General features: G+C 45.2%; 1 protein-coding gene across 2 annotated transcripts in view; it reads right to left on the bottom strand.

Annotated features, from left to right (window-relative positions):
- The window catches only part of NEGR1 (neuronal growth regulator 1), a 304317-nt gene that overhangs the window by 88678 nt on the left and 189757 nt on the right, over window positions 1-25882 (bottom strand). For both annotated transcript variants that reach the window (XM_026074528.1, XM_026074529.1), the window contains exon 3: window positions 5625-5750. In XM_026074528.1, the coding sequence (XP_025930313.1) occupies window positions 5625-5750 (126 nt within the window). The remainder of the gene's footprint in view (window positions 1-5624; window positions 5751-25882) is intronic.

Here is a 25882-nt window from a genome sequence, read left to right as displayed (position 1 = left end):
TAAAACTACTTGTGCTAAACAAGCGTTATGGTTGTGAAGTCAAGCAGTCTAAACAAAGTCAAAAAGTGAGGCTAATGCTCCAGGCACTTTATGCCCGTCTCTCCTGTGATCACCGTATGATCACTACTGCCTAAAGGCACCTGGGCTTCGCCTGGAGCAGCCTGAACCTCTCAGCAGCCGCCCAGGCAGCCCGACTCTCCTGCCGGGCGTCACCTGCGGTCACGGCGTTATTTGTTCTTCTGGGCTGCAGCTGAGAAAATTCTCCTAGGGAAAGTTTTGTCAAAACCAGCGGAAAAGCGTTCCAACCCATAACAAACCAGAAATTTGTAAAATGGCAACGTTTCATCACAAGACGGCTGAACGGCTTTTGTTGTTACTGCTGCGGCAGCGTTTGCAGAGCTTGCTTTCAAAGGTGGTGATACAGCCAAACACTGTGCGTACGAGTGTTAAAAGGCAGAATTATGATTCACGCAGACCTTTAATTCTTTAAAATTCTGGTTTCATTCTTAAACTATTCATGCTGCACTTTGCTCTTAAATGTCAGAACAAAATAAGTAATACCTGCAATTTATTCAGATGACATTTCAACAATACAAGATTTTCAGATTACAGACCTCAGCTCCATTTTCCTTATGGTATTACACTGAATGTGTAGATTTTGTGGATTTACATAATGGATTTGTATAATGAATATTTATATAATGAATTCATTTACATAATGACTGCAAGTTAAACATGTACCATAAAGATTACAGGCCAATAATTTATGTACTATGTTAAAAATCATCTCTAAATAGATTTTATTTTTATTCCTATTAAAGGTTCATTTTATCTCTTGTTCAAAAAAAATTGAATCCAACCTTATCCAAGTAAAGGCTGCATTGATGCAAATCATGATAATATTTTGGAATTAGTCTACATTGAATCATTTGTATTCAGAGATTTCAGTTTCTTATCTTTTAGTAACAGCTTTGACAAACAATTTTAGAATATTCTAAATATAATTCTTTAATATAATTTAGAGTTGTATTCTGGATGTGATGCTTGTATGTAACCCTCATTAATGCCACTGGGAATTATAGGCAAAAATTGATAGAAAATATAAACTGCAGATGAACCTTATGTTTAGATAAAGGTAATTTGCAGCAGGAAGACTATAAACCCTTACAGAAATCTAGCGTTTTCAACCGTCTTGCCTTTTTGCTAATAAGTCTAGGCTTCCTGTTTGCCAGATAGGATTTTAATTGGTTTTGAGTGTCATTTATAACTGTCTGCAAAGCAGAACATGCACCTGAACACATAAATGGTATGTTGTTACTGAAATGGAAAAATTCTGTATTTGGTAGACTAACAGACAGACCACAAGTTATGTGTTCGCTTCCATAGTATTTTACAGGATTTCTGAGCAAAAAGTTATTTGGACCCTCTTGTCCTTCCACTCAGGACTGAGTTCTGTCCATTAATCAGCTACGGACAACTAAGGTATGTCCCAGTGCTCTTATCAGTGTTCACTTATTGCAAGAAATGGGTTTTCTAATGATGCAGCTCTGTAATACGGTATTGCCATTCTCAGTAACAGGCCATGTGTGTTGCACTGAGTTTGCACGGCCTCAGGCTTCTCTGAACTGTTTTTTGACTTGCCTGTAGCTTTGGTTTAGCTGTGACAGCAATTTCTTTAGTTGACCAGGTGTCTACGGTTAATTTGTTTTACATTTTGTTTATCATTGTGGGGTGCAATTGTAATTTTATATAGACAGCAGTAACGAGCAATCATTCTACATAGAACGGGATATTTAAAACTAATGCACGTAGCGTACAGAAATGCAGGCCTGGTACRATAGCAGAGGCCTTGAGAAGTGGAGACACAGGGCGCAAGGGAGGAGCACAGGCATGGGGTGATGAGAGATGGGCACAGGCTTGGCATGGGGGACCCCACAACTATAAAAACCCACCCATGGTCCGTTAAAGAAATGCAGACCTAGAGCTGGACAAAATTGGTTTTAGGGGCAAAGAGAAGACAGAAATTGTATCTAACATACATAAACAGCACCATATATCGCAAATTTGGATGTAACCTGGAGCTGTAGACCAGYGAAGAAAGAGAAAGGTCTAAATGYGTATCAGCAAACATACAAAAATGACTCCAAGTGGATACTAAAGGAAGGAAGAAGAAACCACCACCRTGAACACCATATTCTTCCCGGTGAAGAACTCTGGTTGCTGACAACTTGCTGTAACCCCCAATGCCCCAAAACACACCAGAATGAAACCACCAACTTAGGGCGCAGAGGAGCAGGTGGGAAGGGGATGAGGATAATACCAGGAAAAGGGGGAGAATCCAAGAAGTATAATAATTTTAACTACATTATTATTCTTCCTTTTTCTGTAACAATTAGATCTAGACTAATAATGATTCCTGAATTAGAATGTTATGACTTCAATTACACTAGCAATAAATTCTTGACTTTATATACATACATATATAAAAATATATATATATATGAATGAATATAAGGTGCGCTGCCTCTTTGCCCATAAACAAGATTTTGAGCATAACAGTTTAAATACATCTGGAAGTCAAGTAAATTAGTAATGCTGTGACTGAGATGTTTCCAATGCTCCCTGAGACAGTAAACCTGCGATAGTTCTGTTAATACCAAATTACTACCACAGTTACTACGGTTTTTTGAGATGTGCATCTCCAGCTGCTTTAATGATGAGTATATGTGCACAACACGAATGGGCTCCTTGGTACAAGAAAGAGCTTGACCTGCTGGAGCGAGTCCAGCAAAGGGCCACGCAGGTGGTGAAGGGGCTGGAGCCTCCGACACACGAGGAGAGGCTGCGAGAGCTGGGCCTGCTCGGCCTGGAGAAGAGACCGGGGGATCTCAGCAGGGTGCAGAAATACCTGGTGGGGGTAAAGACGAGAGACCCAGAGTCTCCTCCGTGGTGCCCAGTGTCAGGACAAGAGGAAAAGGGCACAAAMAGAAATACAGGAAATTCCATTTAAACATAAGAATAAGGTTTTTCCCTGTGAGGGCTGTCAACACTGGAACACGTTGCCCAGAGAGGCTGTGGTGTCTCCAGCCTTGGAGATGCTCAAACCCGCCTGGACACGGTCCAGGGCAGCTGATCCTGGTGGCCCCACCTGAGCAGGGGTTGGACCAGGTGATCTCCAGAGGTCCCTGCCAACCTCTACGATTCTGTGATTCGATTCTGCGGGTTTTTTTTAAGTACCAAATTTGTTAAGGCCATGCTTGGGTTTCAGCTAACCTATTGCTTCCTGATGCGAGAGTAAGAGATAAGGCAAGAACAATCCAACAAGCAGCCCTACCCCAAAGTACATCCTAAAAGAATAATGACTAGTGGGTATAGAAGATCTGCCGGTTTACTTGCCAATTCTTCGGTCAGGATGCTCAAACAGAGAAGATGGAATGGTGATTATATGGTAAACGTGTTTTGCTCTCTCCTACAGGTGTTATTCATATAAGCTTCAAAGAATGAATCAGGAAGCAGAAGGAACAAGGTCTCGGGAAGCTGAAGTAGTGAGGGAAAACAAAGAGCAGGTCGTATTTGCCTGGCTGTTAAATCTTTGGCAGTGAGAACTGCTGAGTGCAAAACTACACCTTTCAGCCTTCAGTCGGCTGTGCTAAATCCCCTCCGCTCTGTCGGAGCACAGCACCGCTGCGCCCTGAGCATTTTGATTTACTCYGCGTGTACCACAGTATCTTTGATCAGTCTTTCTTCAGATTTCATTTTAAATACTTGTTGTGTTATGTATAATAAGTCCGTAGCTGAATGGATCACGTTTTTCCTCTTGCCATTCTCAGTCCTTTGGTCAAGATATAAAATCGGGGGGTTTACCGAAAACCCTTGTGATTACACCTTGTGCTTATTTTGTCTGAAGTCTAAGATGAGGATGATCTACTTCCTCCTCCTACCCCTTGTCCACTTTGAGTGCACTAATTATCTTTTTCTGTTTTTGCCTTTCCASGAAAATTGTAACGGCTCCCTTCTACAGACAATCTAATGTTTTCAGCTATAGCTCTAAAGCGTCAGCACAGTTTCCAAAAAAATTTTGTTTGACATTTAGTTAAAAACCCATTTTTTGCTACAATGGATTTTTTCCCTAGTCCATTGACGGACACTTCAAGCCGAATTCATTGTCATTGTTTTAAAGGTCAAAAGTTATTTTTTTCAAATCTTGCTTTGTAAAGCAAACTGTTACTCAGTATTATGACATGCTGTGGTAAGCTGTGACAGTCCATGAAAGTATTCTTCCCTGCAATTACATGGATTTCAGAAAAGTTGTGTGAGCAAAYAGAAAGACCTTCAATTCAAAATGAATTATAATCACAGAAGCCATATAAAAGAGCTAGTGCAATACTAGTGGTGCCTGTAACAGGCGTATCCTCTTAAAAATATGAGACACCAGAATTTCCAGCACCGGTAACCTGGAGATACAGAGCCAAGGTTTCTTCCCTTCTTAGTGACAGAGAGAAAGGAACAGGGGCAGCTGAGGGGGAGAGATGATTAAATACCTCTGCAGGTCTCTTCCAAACAGCATTTCTAGGAAAGGACTAGATGTTTATACAGCTTCAGGCACTGAATATTTGGTGCCGCTCTCCAGCAAAGATAACTCGCAGTGAGTTGCCTTGTATCTGCAAARCCTCCAGAAAGTGTTTTTTGTATCAAATGGAAAAGAAATTGCCACGTCTACTGGAACTTGAACTGCAACGTGGAAACGGCTGAACTAATACTGCTCCCAGAAGCAGGCTGGCTCCCGGAGCTACGCGTGCTCAGCTCTGCACCCAGCCTGCTTCCAGATTCAGGTTTGCTCTCAGGGAACCAACTGTGGAGCCTCTGAACCAGTGCAGATAGTCAACCAATGCAGAGATGCCTGTAATGTTAGCTACAAGGAAAGACTTCCTTTAGATATAGGAGGAGGAATTCCGTACTTGTGTGAATTCATAAAAAATAATAATGTTAAAGGAAACATGCAATTAAATAGAAACTATACTTTTAGATGCCATTTTGCTTGCAATTTTTCATATAGAATTTAATTTCTTCAATAAAACCATTCTAATAAACTATGCTGTATCATAGAATAACTGTAAGGTTCAATAGTAGTGAAATTAAATTAAATTTATTGCATGACTTGKTTTTTTTTTAATTTTTCTTCCTGGTTCTAGAGAGTCGTTTATGTTCCTGTTTGTTTCCTTGTTTTTGTTTTCATAGGAATCGTTTGATAAACGTCTACAGTCTGCGAGAAGAGCTTCTGCTCAGACTTCTCATCCTATTACATCCGAATACTACCTCCTTCCTCTGTCCTTGGCAAGTCGCTTGGGCCCAAATTAAAAACATACCCCTATTTAGGGTCTCTAATTCTCTGTGCCCCTATCTCTACATTCTAACTTTACAGTCCCATTTTAAGCAGCAGTACAGTTTTCCCTGACCTCAGCTGAAATCTGAGGAAGCTTCTCTCTTCTGAAAACCGTGTTAAGCCCACACATTTTTAAGGCATACAAAAGTAATGCTGTCACACTTTCGAAAATAGAAAAAGCAAAGCCTGCTCCCAGCGAAACTTAGCGCAAAGCTCCCAGGAACAGGGTGTTTGTGCTTACCAGACGGAGAGATATGTCTCCAAGAAATGGAAGGCTCTGGCTTCCCCGTGGCCAAGCACACAAGCGTAATGTTGCTTCCTTCGTTCACAACGAGGTCATTTGAAATACGAAATATCTTCGGGGAAACTGAAATGAAACAATGAGAAACTTGTAATGGAAAGCTGCTGAATCAGTTCAGTTCYATCAAACCACACATATCTGAGGAGAGTTCTGACATACACAGTGTCATTATCCAAAAAAAAAAAAAAAGCAGTTTAAATGAAACTCTGCAAATGAGCAAAAAAAGGGACATTCTCCTTGTTTAGATGCAACCACAGCTATTTCTATTACGATTGCAGGAACAGTCCACGGATTCGAAATGAGAAAGACAGCAGCAATTTCCTCCATTTTATGGTATTGCTATTTAGTTCCTGGCAAACTGCTACTGATGCTTTTGCTTAATTAAGAGAAGCTTGAGCTTGCTTCTGATAGTTTGAAATGAAGATCAAATTAAAATTTTCTTGTACTTTGAAAAATAACAATGCCCATTCCATCTACTCCGTACGTGCTTAAGAGAGCCATAGCTGTTCACGGTGAAGACTAAAATACATTCATCTCTGTCGCTTTGCATTTCTTATCAACACAGTTAAGTAAAAAACGGCTGGACTTTTTTCTTTCTTTTGTGTCATCAGCAAAATTCTAAACTAAATTCCATTTTCTGTAATATTTAGAAAATAATAAGACTTCGGCTGGGTAACAGAGACCATCACGGCATAAGATGACACAGTCCCAAGTGGATGGAAAATAATGGAAAGCAGTAGGTGCCCTACCCTTAAGGGAAGGCTTTATTTTTTGTAGTATTACAAAATGAATCAAGGCAGGAATTTGGGACTTCAGAATGGATCTTCAATTTTCAGTATTTCATTACATATTTGATTATTACGGTTGATATACAGACGAAATAAGAGCAGTAACAACAGCATACCATAGCACACCCTCTTGGTGTCTGCGAAAAGCACTTTTCTTTGTCTCTGTCTGGAAGGGACAAAAGCGCCAAAGGTGCAGATGCTACACGTGGGTGTTACAGAACCTTCTGTAACGGCCACTTGAAAATAAAACCATTCTGCAAAGTAAAAGGGTATCAATGGAAGGAAAAAAAAACCCCACGTTCACGATCTTCCCGTTTCCTCACCCCACACTCTGCTCCCCAGCCGGAACGTGACACCCCTGGATGCCGCGGCAGTGCCTCGCCGCTTTGCTCCAGTTTGTCACCCCGTAACCTAAAAACCATCACCTGAACCCAAACACCGTTGCGACAATTCGATCAACCGATCAGTCTCTGGGATATTTTATTAATACCTCCTCAATGCACTTCAAAAAGTACAGAGTTTTTTTCCGTGCTTTTTCAGAAATAGCCAACGGCAGTGGCGAGGAACGCAAGTTGTCTTTGACAGATTAAACTCTAGGTTCCATCAAGAGCGAAGGGTCGAAAGTGGGAAAACGGGCAGTCGTGCACGTGTGTACTGTAGCGGCACAGCAGCAGCCGCAGCTCAGAGCGCGGTTGTACGACACACGTAAAGGCCGTACGCGTGTGCCGCAGTCCTGCGCTGGTACCTCGCCTGCAGCGCTCCGCACGGGCCCTCGCCGGCGACGCTTCTGGGGCGGACACCGACGGCTGCGTGAGGCAGACTCTGCAGAAAGCTCACCAACAGCTACGGCTGCACAAACCCACAGGGCAGGAGCAGATTTTTCTGAACTACTACATCTCATTACTGGTAAGCGGTTTATATTTAAAGTTGTTAGACAGCTATTAACTATTTACTATTCACATAGTCCTCTGGGAATAAGAGGGCATAATTTCTTAGGATGGGAACAACTGCCTCCCACCGCACCTGTTTTTCCCGCAGTTTATGCTGATGCAATTTGACTTTAATCAAGGGGGAAAGCAACCTGACCGGAGAGGCCGCACGCTGCTGGGGGGGGGGGAGCGCGAGGAGCCCGCGGGCCCTCACCACCAGGCAGCAGAGCACTGCTGCAAGGAAACGCAAGCGGTGGCCGAGCGCGCCCAGCGCCGAGGAGAACCGGCCCCGCGCGGTGCGGATCAGGCCCCAAATACAGCTCATCAACTGTATAGCATGTATATACGCTTACGAGGGCTGTATTTATTTCCCTTCCAATTGTATAAATCTAGTATACAATCTATTATCAAAAAATTAAATATTATCCTTACTTTATCATTTTAAAGCCTTCAACAGCATTGCTCTAAATTCATTTAGTGACATGTATTAAGTGATTCTGGTCAAATATATCAATGAAATTGCAGAGAACTAGAAGTGGTAGAAATAACCTTGCCCAGCTTCTTTGCCACAAGAACTGGCACAAGATGCAAAAACACAAACAGATCAATTTTGAAGTCTCATGCAGGCTTCCAGGACAGCAAGTGGGTAGGCAATTTATTGAATCAGGACACAGATACAATGCACAGAACCACTCACATCTTTGAAAAACTACACTTTTCTTGCTATTGCACTACCTGCAAAGCTCCAGAATAAGCATACAGTCCTGCTTTAACAATATTCACTAGAATTATCTCAAAAGAAGATTTTATCTGCGATTTAAAATTTAAGAGCAATCCATTGTCAGATGACAACATATTCTCACTCTCTAGCTTTGTACCCTTAGTTTCACTGCTTATCTTTGATGTGAAAAATATTTGGTAAATATTTTTTTGCTAAGTGCGGACCCTTGTATGACTTATGCAGAGGAATACATGAGCTACATCATCTCTACTGATGGCAACCTTTTCGCTATACAACTGCAAAGTTCAAAGAACCTGCAAAGTGCTTTTCCAGGGCCTATTCCYGAATATCCAATTTCCATTGAAGACTTTTTCTACCACTCACATGTTTTTTGACTTATGCATGTGGTTATAACCAACTCAAATCAACACTGTGCATGCAAAATAAAATACAAGTAAATAACGTTCACAAATTTCAGCGTGCTCGGTGTGAATGCAAACGTGGCGAGATGCCTACCCCGAGGTGCTATGGCTGCAACCACTTCTGAAATAGCCTACCTAGAATTATTTTTCATGTTTGTCTTCTGTTTATTAAAAAGGTTGCCTGTCACCCAAATGAGTTTGTTGAATCGATTCAAGTTCTTCCACACAAATTCAGAGATAGCATCACTGTAAATATTATAAATTAAGGTTCTCACAGTGCACACTCTATAATATAAAATATGCTCCTGCAGATATACTGCAWTTAAGGCCTCAGCACTTCACCTTGTGATTCCACGGGTGATCCGTTCTCTCATCAGCCACGGGAAATTGGGTGCTAATTATTACGTGGACCAACGACAGCCAACACCACTGCAGGAGCCGTTAGCCCTGGTCGCCGGTTGAAGCAGCAGCTACAGCAGAGATTTGTGGTGGCTTGAAGATTTCAGTCCTGTCTTAGATTTAAAATATTCTTAATTGAACAGATGTTTAGCTCTTAACGCTGGATGCCACCAATGCCTCCGCGCTTTCGGAGCCCTCCAGCAGCACGTGCTCCCCAGGCCTTTTGCCGCCCAGCCGCTGCCAGCCCTTGAGCCACGCAAACGGGCTGGGGTCAGACAGGACTTGAGAGAAGCTGGAAATTCTCAGCTCTTGCAGGTGGCTATGCGTTTGTGAGCAAAGAAAATTAAAAGCTTGCACAGCGTATTTTTAATTAGCAGAGAAACATTGTCTGGAGGGAAAACAAAGGTCTGGGGAAGGCTGGAGCTTTCCCACTTCCTGTAAAAGCGAAGTTCAGTATCACTCTCCTTTGAAGTTCAGAGAKGTTTCCACATTTCCACTGAAACAGAAACACACTTTGGAATTTGCCAGAATCTACCTCTCAAAGGCAACGACCCACAGTTTCCTGAGTGCACTTAACGGCCTGAAAAAGCATGCATTCATTTCCGAGCATTTTCAGGATCTCAAACATACGGAAGAGTTATTTCCATGCAAAAGGATAATTTATCATATTTCTGTGTAGATCCCCGCAATGAACCCATTACTCAAATCCATTCTGCAAAAGCCTCCGCRTCCTGCGAGACCTGGACAGCTGCTCCCACATGAGCTGCTGGAGAGGGATCATATCATCTAAAACGTACACATCCATTTGACAGCAGAACATCATGAGTAATGTGGTAAATGCAGTGCTTTCATTCAGTTTACAGTACCTCAGAAAGATGTTTGTAAATCTGAGCGATGTATGTCTTTATCACTCAAGAAAAAACATGTTTCTAGAAGTTAAGCGAAGGAATCAAAAAACTCAGGAGTTCTTCTCCCAAGTCAATACGTACAAGTTAACTGACAGCAGCTCTCTGGAGCTGTGGGACTATCTTCCAGGTTAAATAACCATTACAGTGTAATATTTTCAACAGCAATGAAGCTTCTTGTTTGAGGTTCTGCACCTCTGGAAGGGGAAGAGGAGAGATTTGCTAGGGTTTATTTGTCACCGACCCCGCAGACAGGGATGGCTGCCGGCAGGTCCCTGGGCAGCAGGAACCCGCCAGGGCGGCTCCAGGAGGCCTCCGGCCGCTCAGGCTGTGCCGCATCAGGGTGACGTGCAGGCTTCTCCTTCCTGGGCCCGGCACACGAAAACGGAGCGGTGAAATAGCTGGTCGATATATCCATTCGTTGTTCAGTACGCAGATTTTAGCGGACTGACTGATAAGAACAGATGAGAAACACGTTCACTTTAATTTCGGGGGAACGAAGGACTCTCAGCGCGCTCTAACCCTCAAATGCGTCTTCGGCGGAGACCGCCACTGGAGCGGCACGGGGGACCGAACGCCGGTAGGAAAGCCGGATTATATATGCAATTGTAATCAGATTTCCAAACAGAAAGGGCACTGACAGCCCCACCATCGACGGGCRCCTGGAGCGGACGAAGTGCCTTTCCTTCGGCGCACGCGGATGGATGGCTCCCGCCCTCCGCTCGCACCGCGGGCGCTGCCCCGGCCCCGGCGGTGGGGTCCCTGCCGCCCGCCATGTCACTGCACCCCCGCTCCCCATCTCGCCCGCTCCTTCCCAAGTGCCAGCGTCTCCCCTCCCGGCCGCCGGCTCTCTCCTCTCCTCTGCCCCGGTCTCCTCTCCAGGTTATCTAGCAGGCAGCGACCGCCACGGGCCAAAACTTGCTTTCCCTCCTCATCCCTGCTGAGAAAAACGGGGCAATAACTTTTTTGTTGGCCTCCTAGACAATTCTGAAGAAATAAGGAGAAGGAATAAGAAAAACAAGCTGAATTTGTATTTCACTTATCACTGGAAAAGATGTTCACATGGAAATATCTGACATGAAGAAAAAGTAATGAAAAACCTCAACTGGGTTTGAAACCCCAGTGGGATATAAAATGAAAATTTGTAATAGTAAAGTAGAAACAAAACTTATCTCAATAAAAAGCAGTGTTCTGCTTTGACTTTACTGTGAAGTGTTTTGCCTATGTTGTTCAAAAGCCAAATCTATAGGAGTTTGTAAAATATTTTAATTTTGATAAAACCGTATTTTCTAATGGCAAACATTTTGAAAATACCTTCCCAGTGATGCGAGCCATGGTTAAGAAGCACAAAGTGAACAAATGTGAACAAATGGAGCAGTACGAAGAGATCGGGGACCCTGTGGCCGGAGGGGCCCCGGGATCCCTCTCGTGGCGCTCCGGGCTYGCCGGCTAGAGAGGCTTTCCCAGCAGCTGGACGGAAGCACCGGCTGCAGAAAGCTGTCGCGTCTTATCGTGGAAATTCCAGGTGATGCTTATACTACCGCATCTGGTGAGCRCTGCCAGCGATTAAACACCCCCTCGCTGCTGGGAAACGCATCTTATTTCAAAATTGCATTTCACTAAATTCAGCTTTCAGAAATCAGATCTTATTATGTTTTTGTCTGCAAGACTGAGCATTCCTCACACTATCAAGGATCTTTTCTACGGCTAAGGACCTGTACAACACGATAAGTCACCTCGTCATCTTTCTCTTTAGATGATTTGAACATCACAAGCTTAATTTTTGTAGGACTTCCTAGATAATCCTCAAAAGAGAGAAACAAATATTATCTGAATCATCCTGAAATGCAAGCAGTGGAAGGAGGCATAATAGCCTAGCAAGAGCCCATCCTCACCAACGCCACGTGCAGAGGCATCGCAGCTGTGTTTCCTCTTTCCCATGCTGTTATCATCCGCGCTGTCACCCACGTTATCCTTTCAGCTACCGCAGCGGTCAGCTGGGTGGAGGGTGGAGGGAACCCAAGGCGGGCAGGAATGGCTGGCTACACCGAGCCACTTTGTTGTTAAAAATATCACTTACTTATGTTACTAGAACAACATAACTACCCGCAGGTCCCTGCTGGTCCCCATCATACATCCACCTGTGACCACCTCATGAGCAGTATTACGAGAACCTTTTCTTAATTCCTCCAAAGTGCTATATATTACATAATTGCATTGTATATATAAAAACATATACTGTATATTACTATACACACACATACATTATATAATTACATATATTGTAATATGGCATGTTTTGCCAATAAAAGCTGTCTCAAACCTCAAAGAGGGAGAGGAGCAGCATTTCCTTGGAATCCCGGGGAGATGGCCACCCAGGGGGAAACGCAGGCTCTCCCAGCGCCTGCTGCAGAAGGGACCTGCTTGCCTCACTTAATTGCACGCTCCGGGATATTTTATGGCAGCGCTGCTAAGACCAGCAAACCCTAAACGTCACCCGTGGCTTGCAGGGCTTGGCGACTCTGGCTTGCTGTACCCGGTGGCGCTGCACAGCCAGGGTAAAGAGCCGAGCTTGCTCCCAGATCTTACCTTGCAGGGGAACGGAGAGCCGCTGATCGGGACTCCCCCRGCATGGCAAGGGCTCCATCCGGACGTCAAACGTCATCCAATTCTCGCCAAAGAAGCCGCGCTGCTGCAGCAGCTGCTGCCAGAGGCAGCTGGGGCTGGCAGAGGAGAAAGCCATGCCGCTGAGCAAGGAGAGCAGCGCAGCCAGGGAATGCTGCAGGGAATACTGCAGGAACACTGCAGACCCGGCCCGGCAGGGGCCCGACACCCACAGCCCCCAAAGGCAGCCCCCGCAGAGCCRTGGACCCCAGTGGCTAGCCCACCACCCAGGCCAGCACCGTGCCGTGTGGCGACAGCCCTCCCGGCTGCTGGGGGAACGAGGCCCAGCTGGGAGGGGAGCCATGTTAACACCCCCACCCGCACAGCTGAACCGGGTGAAGCACTCAGCTCCCCCACATCAAATCTCCCCACGGGCAGCTGGCAAGGAGGGCTTTCCCACCTGGCTCTTTAACGCAACGAAGACAGTGACTTTGTCTGACAAGGTCTGCTACCCCTGCAACCTGACTGACTGACATTAATAAGAATTTAGTCTCTGGCTGACAGTGTATTTCAGCTTGTACTTGTTCCCAGAGCCCAGAGTTACGTGTGCCGTCATTTCATATGGGATTGACACCCGGGCTTTAGCTCTTTGTCATTCCTCATTTYTCCTTTCCAAGGGCTGGAGTTACGTTCCCAGTTAGGCTCATGCATGCGTAAGCAATGCAGCACAGTAAAGCTTACTGGTGCAGTGGGAAAGGACTGCAGAGCAGAGCAGAGCAGAGATGCTTTTTCAGTTGCTGTTGCTTCTGCAGCATGAGAAAGGACGTCTTATTTTCACCATAACTTGGAATTATCAAGTAAAAAACGGGGGCCTCAGCCTAAGTGCACCCGTCTTGCTTCGTGAAGCAAGCGCTGCCGTGCTGAGCTCCCTGCGGGGAAGCACGGTCCGGCACAGCCCGGGCCACGGCAGCGTAGCTTGTGGGACACGTAGCCGAGTTCCTTCAGAAAGGCTGCACAGGCAAAGGTGATGGCAAGTTAGAAACWGTTTTTTATAGTAACATATTAAATCATATTGTAGCCAACTCCCTTTTCTAATTATAATGTAATCAATCTCCTCATATATAAAATATAGCCAATCCTCACAGTACATATAAAAAGCATGAGAAAAATTGGATTACAAATATAGAAGTGTTACACCTGGGAGTCTGGAAAGAGATACTGAGAATCTAAGGAATCGCCTGCTTAATCCCTCCCAGGTGCTGTAAGTACATCTTTTGCACTTACATTGCCTTAGCTGAATCCCCGTATGCTTTGCTTTTCAATAAAGAAAGACTCGTTTGGTGAAAGACAAGTATTTTATAGCCTCTTTTCCAATACCTCTAAGTCAAGTTCTTCACCCCAGAGCTGGGCTGCAGACCCCACCTCTCCGTATGCAGTGAGAAGCAGTTCTTTCCTGACTGCAGTTTCCCAACAAAAAGCAGCAAACACGGCGGGTCGGGGGAGAGGAGGGCTGGCTGCGGCAGCCCCGCTCACCGCCTCTTTGGGACTGGAATTAATTCCTTAAGCGGTGCAAACAGCAACGGGCAAAGCGTTCGGTCACCAATTTTTCGAGCTCTCCTGCACGGCTACTGCAGGTCTGCTTCACCTTGTGTTTGAGCATCAAACGCCGTTAGGAGCAGAGCTACAGCGGAGGGCAGCGACGCAGCAAGCGCAAGGGACGCTACCAGCGAAGCAGCGCGTTGCGGCAYGCCTCGGTCTGCCGTGGGTAAGGCTTCGCTTCTGCGGAGAGAGTATAACACATTCCTACCTCTGAAGTCCGAGAGGGCACAATCCTTCCCTCCTGCAGAAGTGCAAAAAGGCCCAAGCGGAGCAGCTGTGAGCAGCGCCTTCGCCTYGGCTAGGCAGCGCCGCCAGCCACYGGGGAGGACCCTGCGCCGGCCCCRGCACAGCTCCAGCCMCAGCTCCAGCCCCAGCCCCAGCTCCAGCCCCAATTCCAGCTCCAGCCGCAGCCCCAGCGCCAGGAGCGGTGACGGGCAAGGCACCGCCTTCCTTCTCGCGGCACAGCCCTGGCAGATCCCTTCCTTTTTAGGGGTTTTCCCATACTGCTGCCTATAGCAATCGGCACCGACGCAATGYGACGGCTTTTGGCACTCCCCATGCACACAGAAGGAATCTTCTCCTTCAAGTAATATTGACTATTCCTGCCCACGATCCCCGAAGTTGGAGAGCTTCATCCGAAAGGCAAATCAACAGCCACAGCTCCCTCCTTCCCCTAGCTGTTTGGCCCCYGTAAGCCGTGAGTACGTGCGGGCCGTGCTAGCCGTGCTTGACTGCCCTCCATCCATTGTATCAACAGATACASAACAGCTATATATCATTTCTAATGTACAGGATTTTATGATAGTGTTTGTACTGTACATGAGACTACCGTYGAAACAAGTGAAGTCTGTTTTATTTTTATTAAGAGGACAGAAATTCTCTGGTGTAATGGTGTTTCCTACCCAGTGTAACACTCCACCACTCTTTCACCAGTATGCGACAGGCACAGTCACCCACCGGAAGGCCACTGTATTTCACTGCAATATCATAAAGACGCTCAGTGTAATTGTAACATTGTCCACGATAGTGCTTTTGTGACTGATTTTATTATTTGTGTTTATATCTCAGTGAACAACTTTTCCCCTAGTCCTGTCTGACAATCTATTACAAAGCTACAGCTGAGCCTTAAATATATATAAAAAAAGAAGAAAACCCAAGCAGGAAGCTCTGTGACTACAGCATGTTATTTGAGCCCTATTCTTATACCTAGTGGTTTTCTGTAGTTAGTGTAATACAAAATATAGAAGATGTTGTCCTTGCCTCAAGGGACACATCTAGTTGGACAAATACTCTTCAGATTTTGCTAAAGACTGGAAGGTCTGATCCAAAAGAAACCTGGATGCTTTTGTTTCTTTTTGAGAATAATCATCAGGAATTTTGCAGTATTTTTAAGGAAATATTTGGACTGTGACATGGTAGAAGATGGAGACTTTTCTGGACTTAAAGAGTGCAGAGATGAAAGCAGGAATCTGCAAGAAGAGCAACTGGAAGTGATGACTGGGTTGACTAATGCAAGAAGAGATAAGGAAAGATATAGTGTAAAGTTGTATGATGGATAGGAGAGTACATATATTACTTTGGAAGAAAATGTTAAATTTAACAAAGGAGATGGCAGGCAGATAAGGCATTTCAATAGGAAATGACATGACACAAGCAGCAGGGAAAGAAGATGATTTAGCAGTAACATTTTAGATGGAACTGAGTTGAGTGAGGTGAGAAATGAGGTGGTTAAARGGAGGAGGATAAAGTAAAGTGAGAAGTGACGAGGACATACATAGGGATTTTGGTAACAGGGATGAACAGGATGCATTCTAACATAACACTGAAACAGCAGGATGTGGTGACACAGCCCTCTGAGAAGGAATAAAGAATAAACAAACATGACAACCAGTTTTTGAGCCTGGCTGATGGAAAAGCCAGTGAAATTATCCATAGAAATGAAGAAGGGAGAAAGCAAATCAGGCAGAGATATGCAGGATCAGTTTTCATTATATTGAACTTGAGGTAGCTGAGGGAACATCTACCACTAGCTATTGAAGAGGCAGTAGGAGAATGAAGACTTAGCACAGGAGAAGACATATTTGATAGCTGAAAGCGATTGTAGCAGTGGACAAGAAAATCTTGTTTACGTGAGGAGAAATGAAACTGTGTGATGCCAGCAAGGAACAGAAGAAAAGAGGGCCAGAAACCAAGATGGTCCCTGAATGATTAAGATAGAAGGAAATATAAAGGCAAAGAGCACAAGTTAATGAAAGTTCACGTGAGAGTAAGGAAAAAGTGCAACTCCGAGAAACAAGAGTGCTTTGGATGTGATCAGAAACTCAGCACTGGGATTTTCGGTAAGACTGTTTCTGGAGTTCACTGGAAAAAGCAGATTCAGGAAGCTCATTATAAAGGCTGAAGAGAAGCATGTCAAGGGTGTAGCCAAAGGACATGGGTTTGAGAAGTGGGAAGACCCTGAACAGCTCTTAGATGGGCTCAGTTGGCAACCCTTGGGAAGGCAGAACCGACGGCGAACCCAAACACATACCAGTGAGAAGCAAGGTCACATACCTTGGATTTTGTCTAGGCAATGAGTTCATAAAACCTCTCAGTCCGTGCACTACTTTCCCCGGGAAAGCGTGCAGAGGTGGGAAGCCGGGAAGGACTAGGTGCGCCCCTCCGGACTGCCCCGAGCGGAGCTGGAGCAGGAGCGCCGGAGGAGACATCTCCCGGGAGACAGCAACAACCGTGGAGGCGCAGGGGGGGCCGGGAGCAGCCGGGAAAAGGGTGCGAGGGGGGGACACGTCCGACGCCTGGCGCACGGGAGCAAGACGCCGCAGGGCCCTGAGACATCGCTGTCCGCAGGCTGCTGTGACGCAAACGCAGTSGCAAAACCAGGCGTGTGCCTGAGGACCCGACGTGCTGTCAGAGACACTGGGAAGAACCAGCGCCCTTAGGTTCAACCAAAGGATACCAGCAGTCCTCGTGACGGGAATATCGTACGGGAAAGGTCTCGCCCGCGCCGCAGAGAATCTACGAGTTCTGCACGTGCCGCTTGGCTACCTGCAGTGCCCTGCACAGACGAAACTGGGATCTTTAACTAAGAAAAAACGCTTTGTTTTAGCGTGATATCTATAAAATAGAACTTCAGAAACATGAAATAAGAAAGAAAAGAAACAAAAGTGAAAGATGATTTTTAAACTGATACTGCGCCACATACTTAATTGGAATGACCCCAAATTTTTACTGTAGTAATGAAACAATAATTAACAACAGTTTAAAAGGAGAATTGTTTTCTATTATTTATATTAGTCTAGTTTATATAAAGGAGAACATTTTCCTATTCCTTGAAATCTGGTATTACTAATTTTGTTGGAAAAAAAAATCTGTATTTTTTAAAGTATTGTCTACTTGTGATACTGAAGAAATGGCTGGCGGTTTGAAGCTACCAGTACAAACATGCAAAGAAAGCTCAGAAATACTTGGAAAGTGCTTGTAAAGTGTTCTGGTAATTGCAGGCAGGGAAGAAAGTAATTTTTACATTAATCTTAAAAAATATATTTGGAAATTTTAATTTTAATTTATTTTTTAATTTTAATTTTTAGATTTTAAATCTTTTCAAATAGTGAAGCTAAAATTTCAATGTCAGCAGTTTTCATCATCTAGGTGTCAGAACCAGAATCTTATGTTTGATTATTTTCTATTTATTATTTTCCTTTTGAAAGACAATACTTAACGTGATTTCCTCTTAAGTACATGCCTCATTTATTTTCTAATTGTTTGGGTTTTTCTTTCATCTAGGTTTTATAATTAAATAAAATTAAAATTAAATTAAATTAAAAAAAWTAAATAAAATTTAGTAGAAAATGTTGAAAAGTCTTACTACCATAAAATTGAACAAGTTGCACAATTTATGCATTTGCAAAATAGAATTAAACAATAAATTAATACAAGAATATATTAACTAAAATAACACACTCATTGTTACAACAAAAGGTTGTAAACAACTTTGTTTACAACAAAAGCTGTAAGTGAGTGTAGTGTAGGACATAWAATTCTGTAAAATTACATAAACTATACAATATGAYATGATACTCATGAAAAATGGTAGGTGCTAATTATTCTCCTCTTTACTGAGTCTTAGAGATAATCCACTGAGATCACTAAAATCTGTGAAATTTATTAATTATTACTTGAGTATATGCATAATCACCAGTTTTAAGTCTTTTAATAAGACTTGAAAACATGTTTATTTTGCAAACATGCTTCAGCTAATCTGCTAAAGCAGATTTAGCATTAAGTACCTGCCAGGGTGAGCTCCTGGCCCAGATTAAATCAACYTTAAAGCTGCCATTCACGTCAGCAGCCGCCGTCTTTCGCCCATCCCACACAGCAACTGCAAAGGTCGGGAGAAGCTGGCACGGAGGAACTAATAAACACGGATGCAGGACACGGAGAGATGAAACGCGTAAGAAGCGCGATGCTAAGCACGGATGAGGGATGGCCTAAACTCACAACTCCATGTTTTACCGGGCTCCAGGAGGAGGAGAGCTCCGCAGCGACCCGGTGCCGAGGCGCACTGGCGGGACAGCAGGACGCCAGCGGGGAACGCAATCCAGACGAGGCTGCCGCTTTCCGGAGCTTCACCAGGCTGCAGGACAGCACGATCAAAATTGGAAAGGKCGAGCTTTTAGAGCTCCCCTTTTCTGCCTGCTAAGCGGCTGGTTTGCGCCTGAGCGCAGACGCGGGTGCCGCGCGCTTTCGCTGAGCCTGCGCCGGGCAAGCGCGGCTCTCCCGGAGGCTCCGGCCCCTGCCGCGGGCACCGGCCGCCGGCTCGGGGCGGCGGGATCGCCCCCTGGGCCACGTCCACGCCGAACCGCTGCTAGGTCAGCGCACCCGTCTGCTGCAACCCGGCCTTCCCAGCCTAAGATCTGGAGTGGTTCGGAACCRATTTCCCCTTTGAAAACTTTGGATAAACGGTGGCGGTGTAACGCGATGTGACTGCTCGGCTGCCTTTTCCTGTTTATTTCAGCAATTTTCCTCGGAGCAGCACAGAGCTTCCCCTCCGCGCTCGTACGCACCCTCACGGAAACGCGGCAGAGCTTGCACGCAGTGGAAGGGTCAGAGTGGAAAAACGAGCCGAAGCGGAACAAAGCCGGGAGAGAGCTGCAGAGCCGGCCGAGGCGGGAGCAGGAAGGCTCCCGGACACGTCCGACCGCTCTGGAGACGGAACGATCCCCACCGACCGCGAGTACGAAGGCTAAAACCGTGCGYGCTGCGGGCAGGGCCGGGACGCCGCGGGGCGGGGAAGCTGCCGAGCGGCGCGGCGTGGCGTGGTGCCCGCTCCGGCGGGCTCTCCAGCCCCAAGGCTGCGCAGCCGTCGGGCACCTCTTACAGCACGGCTCGAACCTGCCCTGCCGCCGCCGCCGCCGCCGCCGCCCTCYGCTCGCGCTCTGCTCCAACGGGACACGGCCAGGCACTCCGATGTGCAGCGTCTCCGCTCTAGGGGCGCTTTTATATTCCTCCTTAACATTAACTTTCTCCCTAATACGGTTAGGTGTAGAAGTCTGTCCTAACTGTATTTATTTAATTCCCACGATGACATCTTTTGCACATATGAAGAAATCTTCACTGCCTTTACAGCAAGCTAATGCTTTAATAATTATTGAGAATTTAATGTCAGCAAGTTACGTGGGCATCTGTTCAGCCGAGTTTAGAGCAAGGAGCGTTTCCAGTTAGCAGAAGGYGCAGTATCAGCGTGGGTGCCGTGTGCTTTCATCACGCCGAGCGCAGCGGCCGCCGGGCCCTCCGCCGCTACCGCACGGCCACGCGGGGCGGCACGGCGCGCGCCAGGACGCCCACGCTGGGGCCGCGGGCTGAGCAGGCTCGGCAGGACCCAGGCCTGCGAGCTGGGGATCGGGTTAACCAGGTGCCCGCACAGGAGGGAGGGGGTTTCCCTTAATATAAAGCCGATTCCCGCTTTGCACRGAAAAAAACCATTGGGCAGATCCCTTCTTGGGCTTTTTCTACAAGAAGGATGGTTTTTTCCAGACGCTTAGCAGCTCGCCCCCGCACAGCTGAAAAAGCAGCCGCTGCGCGTGGATGGGGAAATCGTACTGCACCTGCAACACCCGTCCGCCTGGGCTGCGCGGAGAGCCGCACGACGAGACGCCGCGCAGCAAAACGTGCCTTTGAGCTCGTGCGGGGCCTGCACGCAGCCGCAGCGCGCAGATTGTACACCTTCGTTTCACACTGGAGCCCGATTTTAACTACGGAGCGCTGAGGTACCAAAGGGGAGACTTCACCGGGCGACTCAGCACCGACATCAGCGACGACRGGAAAGTTTCAAAAAAAGCTGAATAACGATCAGAGGTAAAATTGGCTTTCTAGTGCCTCATACACAAACCCTATTTGCTTCTAATGAACCGCACTGCTCAGACAAAGAAATATTTTAGAAGCATATTATGCTGAATTAACATTTTATGAAAACCAGTTCCAAGCAACAGCACTTTTGTCCATTAACACTTCTGCTCGTCCTTTTAAAACCGCACCGCCTATACTCAATAGAAATATCTCCACTTGTACAGAAATGCACTAAAAGTGGCAATGAAATGCTAGTACGGGTGGTTCCCCACAGCCTTAGCGGTGGTTTCATAGTCCACTTAAAAAAATGCAAGGTAAATAAATGTTCTTATGTAAAATTCCACTAATGGTAATAAAACGCAAATCTGCAGCAAAAGATTTTTCATTGTATTCTTTGTCTTAACGTGTATTCCGAGAAAGTTTCACCCTTATCAAATAAGTTTTTGTTGTCTAAATTAGTCTTTTGCAGAGGCCCACCGTCAACGGATACGGGAGCTGGCCAGGCTGGCGCAGACCCGCCAGCGCCCGCCGTCCCGCGAGCAGCAGGAGAGCAGCGCCGCGGGGGCCGGGCTGCTCGCCGGCAAACTACCGAGTAGCTTCTACGTAAGCAGCAAACTCCTAAAGGTATTGATAAAAGCCAACAGAGGAGATACCAGGCTGACCGGACAACGGAATTTCTGGGATAAAGATGAAAAGGTCTCAACTGACACAAAACCTACATTTTAAAATTTCAACCGGAACAAACATTTCAAAAAACATTTACAGGACCAAAAACTGCAGGATCATGAAAAAATCCCTCTGGTAACTTTTAAGCATTATACTACCAGCCATATCAAATGTTAAATGCACTACAGCCASCATTTGACCATTTTCTGTGAGTCAAAATAAATCAAAATAATAAAATCACAGCCAAACTTTTCTATATTATCTAAACAAATGAGAAAAATTAAATTATTATTTTCATTTTTGCTGATGAAATTTTAAGTGATACTAAACATTGCAGAAAAAGATTTACATTTCAATGAAGCTTCATTTTCTGTTTAGAAAGCAGTCTACTACATTGCTCTACTTAATTTTGATTAATTGGGAGGAAAAAATGCAGCAAATGAAGAAAACAGAGAAGCAAATGATAATTCAACCTCTCAGGTAGTCAGGCAGGCAATGCAACATCCACAGTGGGATTTTAATGTGGAAACATATTTTTGTGCAGTTTTAAATCTCTGCCGTCCCCTTCCTTCACACGTATGGATGAATGTGTTCCCTACAAGGTTTATGCAAATGACCAATAACTAGAAAATTTCAGAATTTTCTATTATTTCTTTTCTCCAATTTCTTGGGGGAGGAGGAAGGAAGGCTTTAATATAAAATGTTGAGAACAGTTAAATGTTAAGAATAGTTATAATCAGCTTYAATAAGTGATTTGTCAACATTATATGGTATTATATTGGAACGTATCCCAAAAATGCTGTTTATCTGGTTGGTTTGGATTGTGTTTTGTTTAAAAATTTATCAAAGCTGCCACACGCTACAGCATTAAATAAATTAACCACCTTTGTTAGAAAGCGACCTCGGCATGGCACGAGGGACACAATATGCTTATTTCCCTTGGGCTGTTTAGAAGAGAGAGAGAGAAACGTTTCCCAAAGCAATTAAAACAACTGGTACGAGAATGAAGACCTGCAGAGTTTGAACAAGGCCTAATAGTGGGTTACTATAAAAGCAAGTGTGTAATAATAATGATAATAATAACAATCCTAATTTGATTCCATCCTGATGCCACTGGAGTAGAATTCATTGAGACCAGTTTATCTATGTTGGTAAGAAAAGGCTCAAAACCTCACTCATAAGTGATAATAATTCTTGGTTGAAATCTCAAGGCTTTGAAGACAAATGAAATGGAGACACTCAGTATTTGTCATTATTAAGAAACCCATAGCTCTCTTCATAAAAGCCACGTTGTGAATGTTAGAATCCCRTCCAGATCATTTTTACATTTGAACTGCATTTCGTCTTTGTCCTTGAGTCACCCCCTTACTGTCACCTGCTATTTCTAATGTTACCTACTGCCCTGAATTGTTGTAGGAGGAAATGTCATTTGGGCTGCCGAAACGTCGCCACCTTCCACGAGTGGGTGAAACGGTTATTCATAAGGTACAAACCAGCCTGTAAATCACCCGGGACTCCTTCGCGATAATAAGAAATGCCACCTCAATGAAATTTGTCACCATCAGTAGTCAGAAAACGCTGAGCTGCACTCACGGCCAAAATCTGAAAGGCGACTTCCGAAGAGGATGGAATTACTATCTGCTTAGACTTCCTGCACCTCGTTATCCCGATTTTATGTTTCTCTCACAGAGCTCTGGCACGGGGGAGCAGCTACAGCTTTCCAACCCCACAAGCCTCTCAAGCAGCCGCCGGGGCAGCGCGGTGCCCAGCGCGGACGCAGGAGGTGCTGGAGCCGAGCTGATCTCCGGGTCGCTCCGCGCGTGATGCCCCGGMGCAGCACCAAGCGCACCGGTGGCTAACGGCAGCAGCAGGCCGGGTGGCCCTTCCGCAGCACGAGGCTGGAGACACGGCTCTCACCCAGACACATCACACGCTTGCTGAAGGACTGCAGGACAGTTTGACTAAACCAAGATTTTCCTAGTGCTCACCTTTGTACTATCTAATTTTTTTCCCCCGTGTATAATGATTTACACAGATTTTGTAGAATTTTCTGCATTTTTGCTGCTTTTAATTTCCAGTATTTCTAACTTCTAACTTTGAACATGTAAAATATTCTTGTTTTTTTTGGGAAAAGTTTATCCAAGACAAATATCTCGAGAAGTGTCAAGCCCAGAATCAGGCGAACAGCGTCCAGCGAGGCGTCGGAGCCGGCGCGCGCCTGCTGCGCAGCCCCCAGCTGCCCCGAGCACCACGGCAGCGCTCTCCCTCTCCCAGCAGCACCCGTCTGCCTTGGCGCATCCCGCTTCTTGCCCGGCGCTAGCGTATCGGGCACCGACGGCGAGGTTGGAGCAGGCCTCTGCCTCGGTTCCTCGCTCGTTCCCAAACGGACGGTGACGGGAGCACCAAAACTCTGCCCCGACACTGCCCGTTCGCCCAGCGCCACGTCCATCGGCCTGAGTCCTCTTACCGCTGGGGYGGCGAGACGGCGGCACTGCAGCAAAAAGGATGCCACCTTCTAACTTTCGGTTACCATCAGTTTAAGCTCTGAGCCCAGCCCAGTTGGTCGCTTTGAAAATCGGTCCGGGTTCAACTTCTGCAGTGCTGCAAAGAAAGGCTAGAGAACCTCATGACCTGCGTTTGCTGGTGTAGGTACTGAAAAAAATAATTTGCTTTCTCTCTTCTACCAGAATAATTTATTACTTTGCTTTCTTAATATGCATATTGATTTCATTAACTTGTAAAATATCTAGAAATTATTAACATACATAAGAAATGGATTAGTTTTTCCTTTTGTGGCTTGAATCTAATAATTAGATTGCATAACAAATACAAAGAATAATTAAAATGTGTTTTATGTGTTACTGAAAGCAGCGATGAACTCCATTTGCCATTAATTGAGAGTTTATAGGACTTTTGTTTGCCATCATATCACACAGTATCTAGAATACCTTCCATTTTACTAATGCTTCCATTTTCCAAAAGTTTTCATAAATTTTATCATAAGCACTTGCATGAAGACTTACTGTAAGAAAATCCTAATTCTTATTCTTTCGTTCTCTTACTCTTCCCATTTTAGTCAGAAAGACGAAGCAACTTGTGACTTAATAACCAAACACAACCAAAACCGCAAAAATGAAGAAGATGACAGTTAATCAAAGGAACGATTTTATGAAAAAATCCCAGCTTGAAATGTGGTTATTAGGAATAAGGAATACATTTAAAGCACTTGTGAACTAAAAGAGGGGGACTGCATTAACAGCCAGTAGTGTTTGTAACAGGCCATTCAACCATCTGTAGACCTCATGCATAATAATCACCCMAAAAAAACAAATTAACCCCATTGCCAGCCTTGCACACCACTGTGACTACCGCGCGGTGYGTTAATCAGCACAGACACGGGTACCGCGTTTCCAGCAGATCGGCTGACGATGCCAGCGCAGGAGCTAATCCCTAACTGCGGTACAGAACAGGGACAACCTACAGCCGCAACCTACAGTTCAARCGACAATAATCCCCTATGATTAATGATTCTATCTATTGTATTTACGTTTGAAGATAATAAATAAAAAGCAGAAAATAAGATTAGCCACTAAGTGTTATGCTCTTTTCTTTAGAGGTGTCTGCGCATGCTGGTGCAGGTTAGTCGCTTGCTCTCGACCCATAAACTAGCCATAAATCCAGCCCAGCCTCCACCGCTGTTTGTGAGAAGACCCCTCTGACCAGGGGCTTTCATCGAGAAGGACACTAGGTCRAATATTTGTTACCCCAAACTGCAAACGGCACTACTGCAAAGACTTCTCTTGAAGGCTCTAACTCTGTACGGATTACCATCAGTTAAGTGGCTGGTGAAAGAAAGTCACATTATTACAATACTAAATCTGTAAGTTATCATGAATCAGAGTGCATAAAAGATCCCAAGAAGCAAGAAACTCACTGTTTTAAAATGCCATTAAATTTTGTCAAATTTTTGAATTATTTATACCTGCATAAATCCTCTGCCTCTGKGGTAAATATGTACAGCGTTTTTCATCCTCAGACTTGTGAGCAGAAACTTTATACTCCCCTAAATACCTTTAAATGCCACACGTAAAAATATATATATATATTTTCAAGAAAATTTAATAGCACAAAAAGGATTTTTCTGCAACAAAATGATTCTATTAGTTGAACATGTAACACCATAGAATCCATTACAAAAAAGGTAATTGTGCTTATCAGAATTTTAAAATCACATCATTTGTCAACACTTAAAAAAAAATACTCCACTCTTATACGCAGTTTTTTTTCAGAATGGACTAGAATTGCCACACAAGAGAGAYTAACAATACTATTCCCCTCTGCTCAGCGCTGGGGAGGCCCCACCTGGGGTGCTGGGCCCAGCGCTGGGCTCCCAGGACAGGGGGCCCTGGACCTGCTGGAGCGAGTCCAGCAAAGGGCCACGCAGGTGGTGAAGGGGCTGGAGCCTCCGACACRCGAGGAGAGGCTGCGAGAGCTGGGCCTGCTCGGCCTGGAGAAGAGACCGGGGGATCTCAGCAGGGTGCAGAAATACCTGGTGGGGGTAAAGACGAGAGACCCAGAGTCTCCTCCGTGGTGCCCAGTGTCAGGACAAGAGGAAAAGGGCACAAATCCCAGTAAATTCTGTCTGAACAGGACTTTTTTACTGTGAGGGTGGTTGAACACTGGAACACGTTGCCCAGAGAGGTTGTGGTGTCTCCAGCTTGGAGATATTCAAACCCGCCTGGACAMGGTCCCGGGCAACCAGCTCTAGGTGATGCTGCTCGAGCAGGGGGTTGAACCTGGCGATCTCCAGAGGTCCCTGC

The sequence above is a fragment of the Apteryx rowi genome, unplaced genomic scaffold (genome assembly GCF_003343035.1).
Source record: "Apteryx rowi isolate R43461 unplaced genomic scaffold, aptRow1 scaffold_39, whole genome shotgun sequence".
NCBI classification, from domain to species: domain Eukaryota; kingdom Metazoa; phylum Chordata; class Aves; order Apterygiformes; family Apterygidae; genus Apteryx; species Apteryx rowi.
Note: the sequence above shows the minus strand (reverse complement) of the source record. Positions and strands in the feature narration are given on the sequence as shown.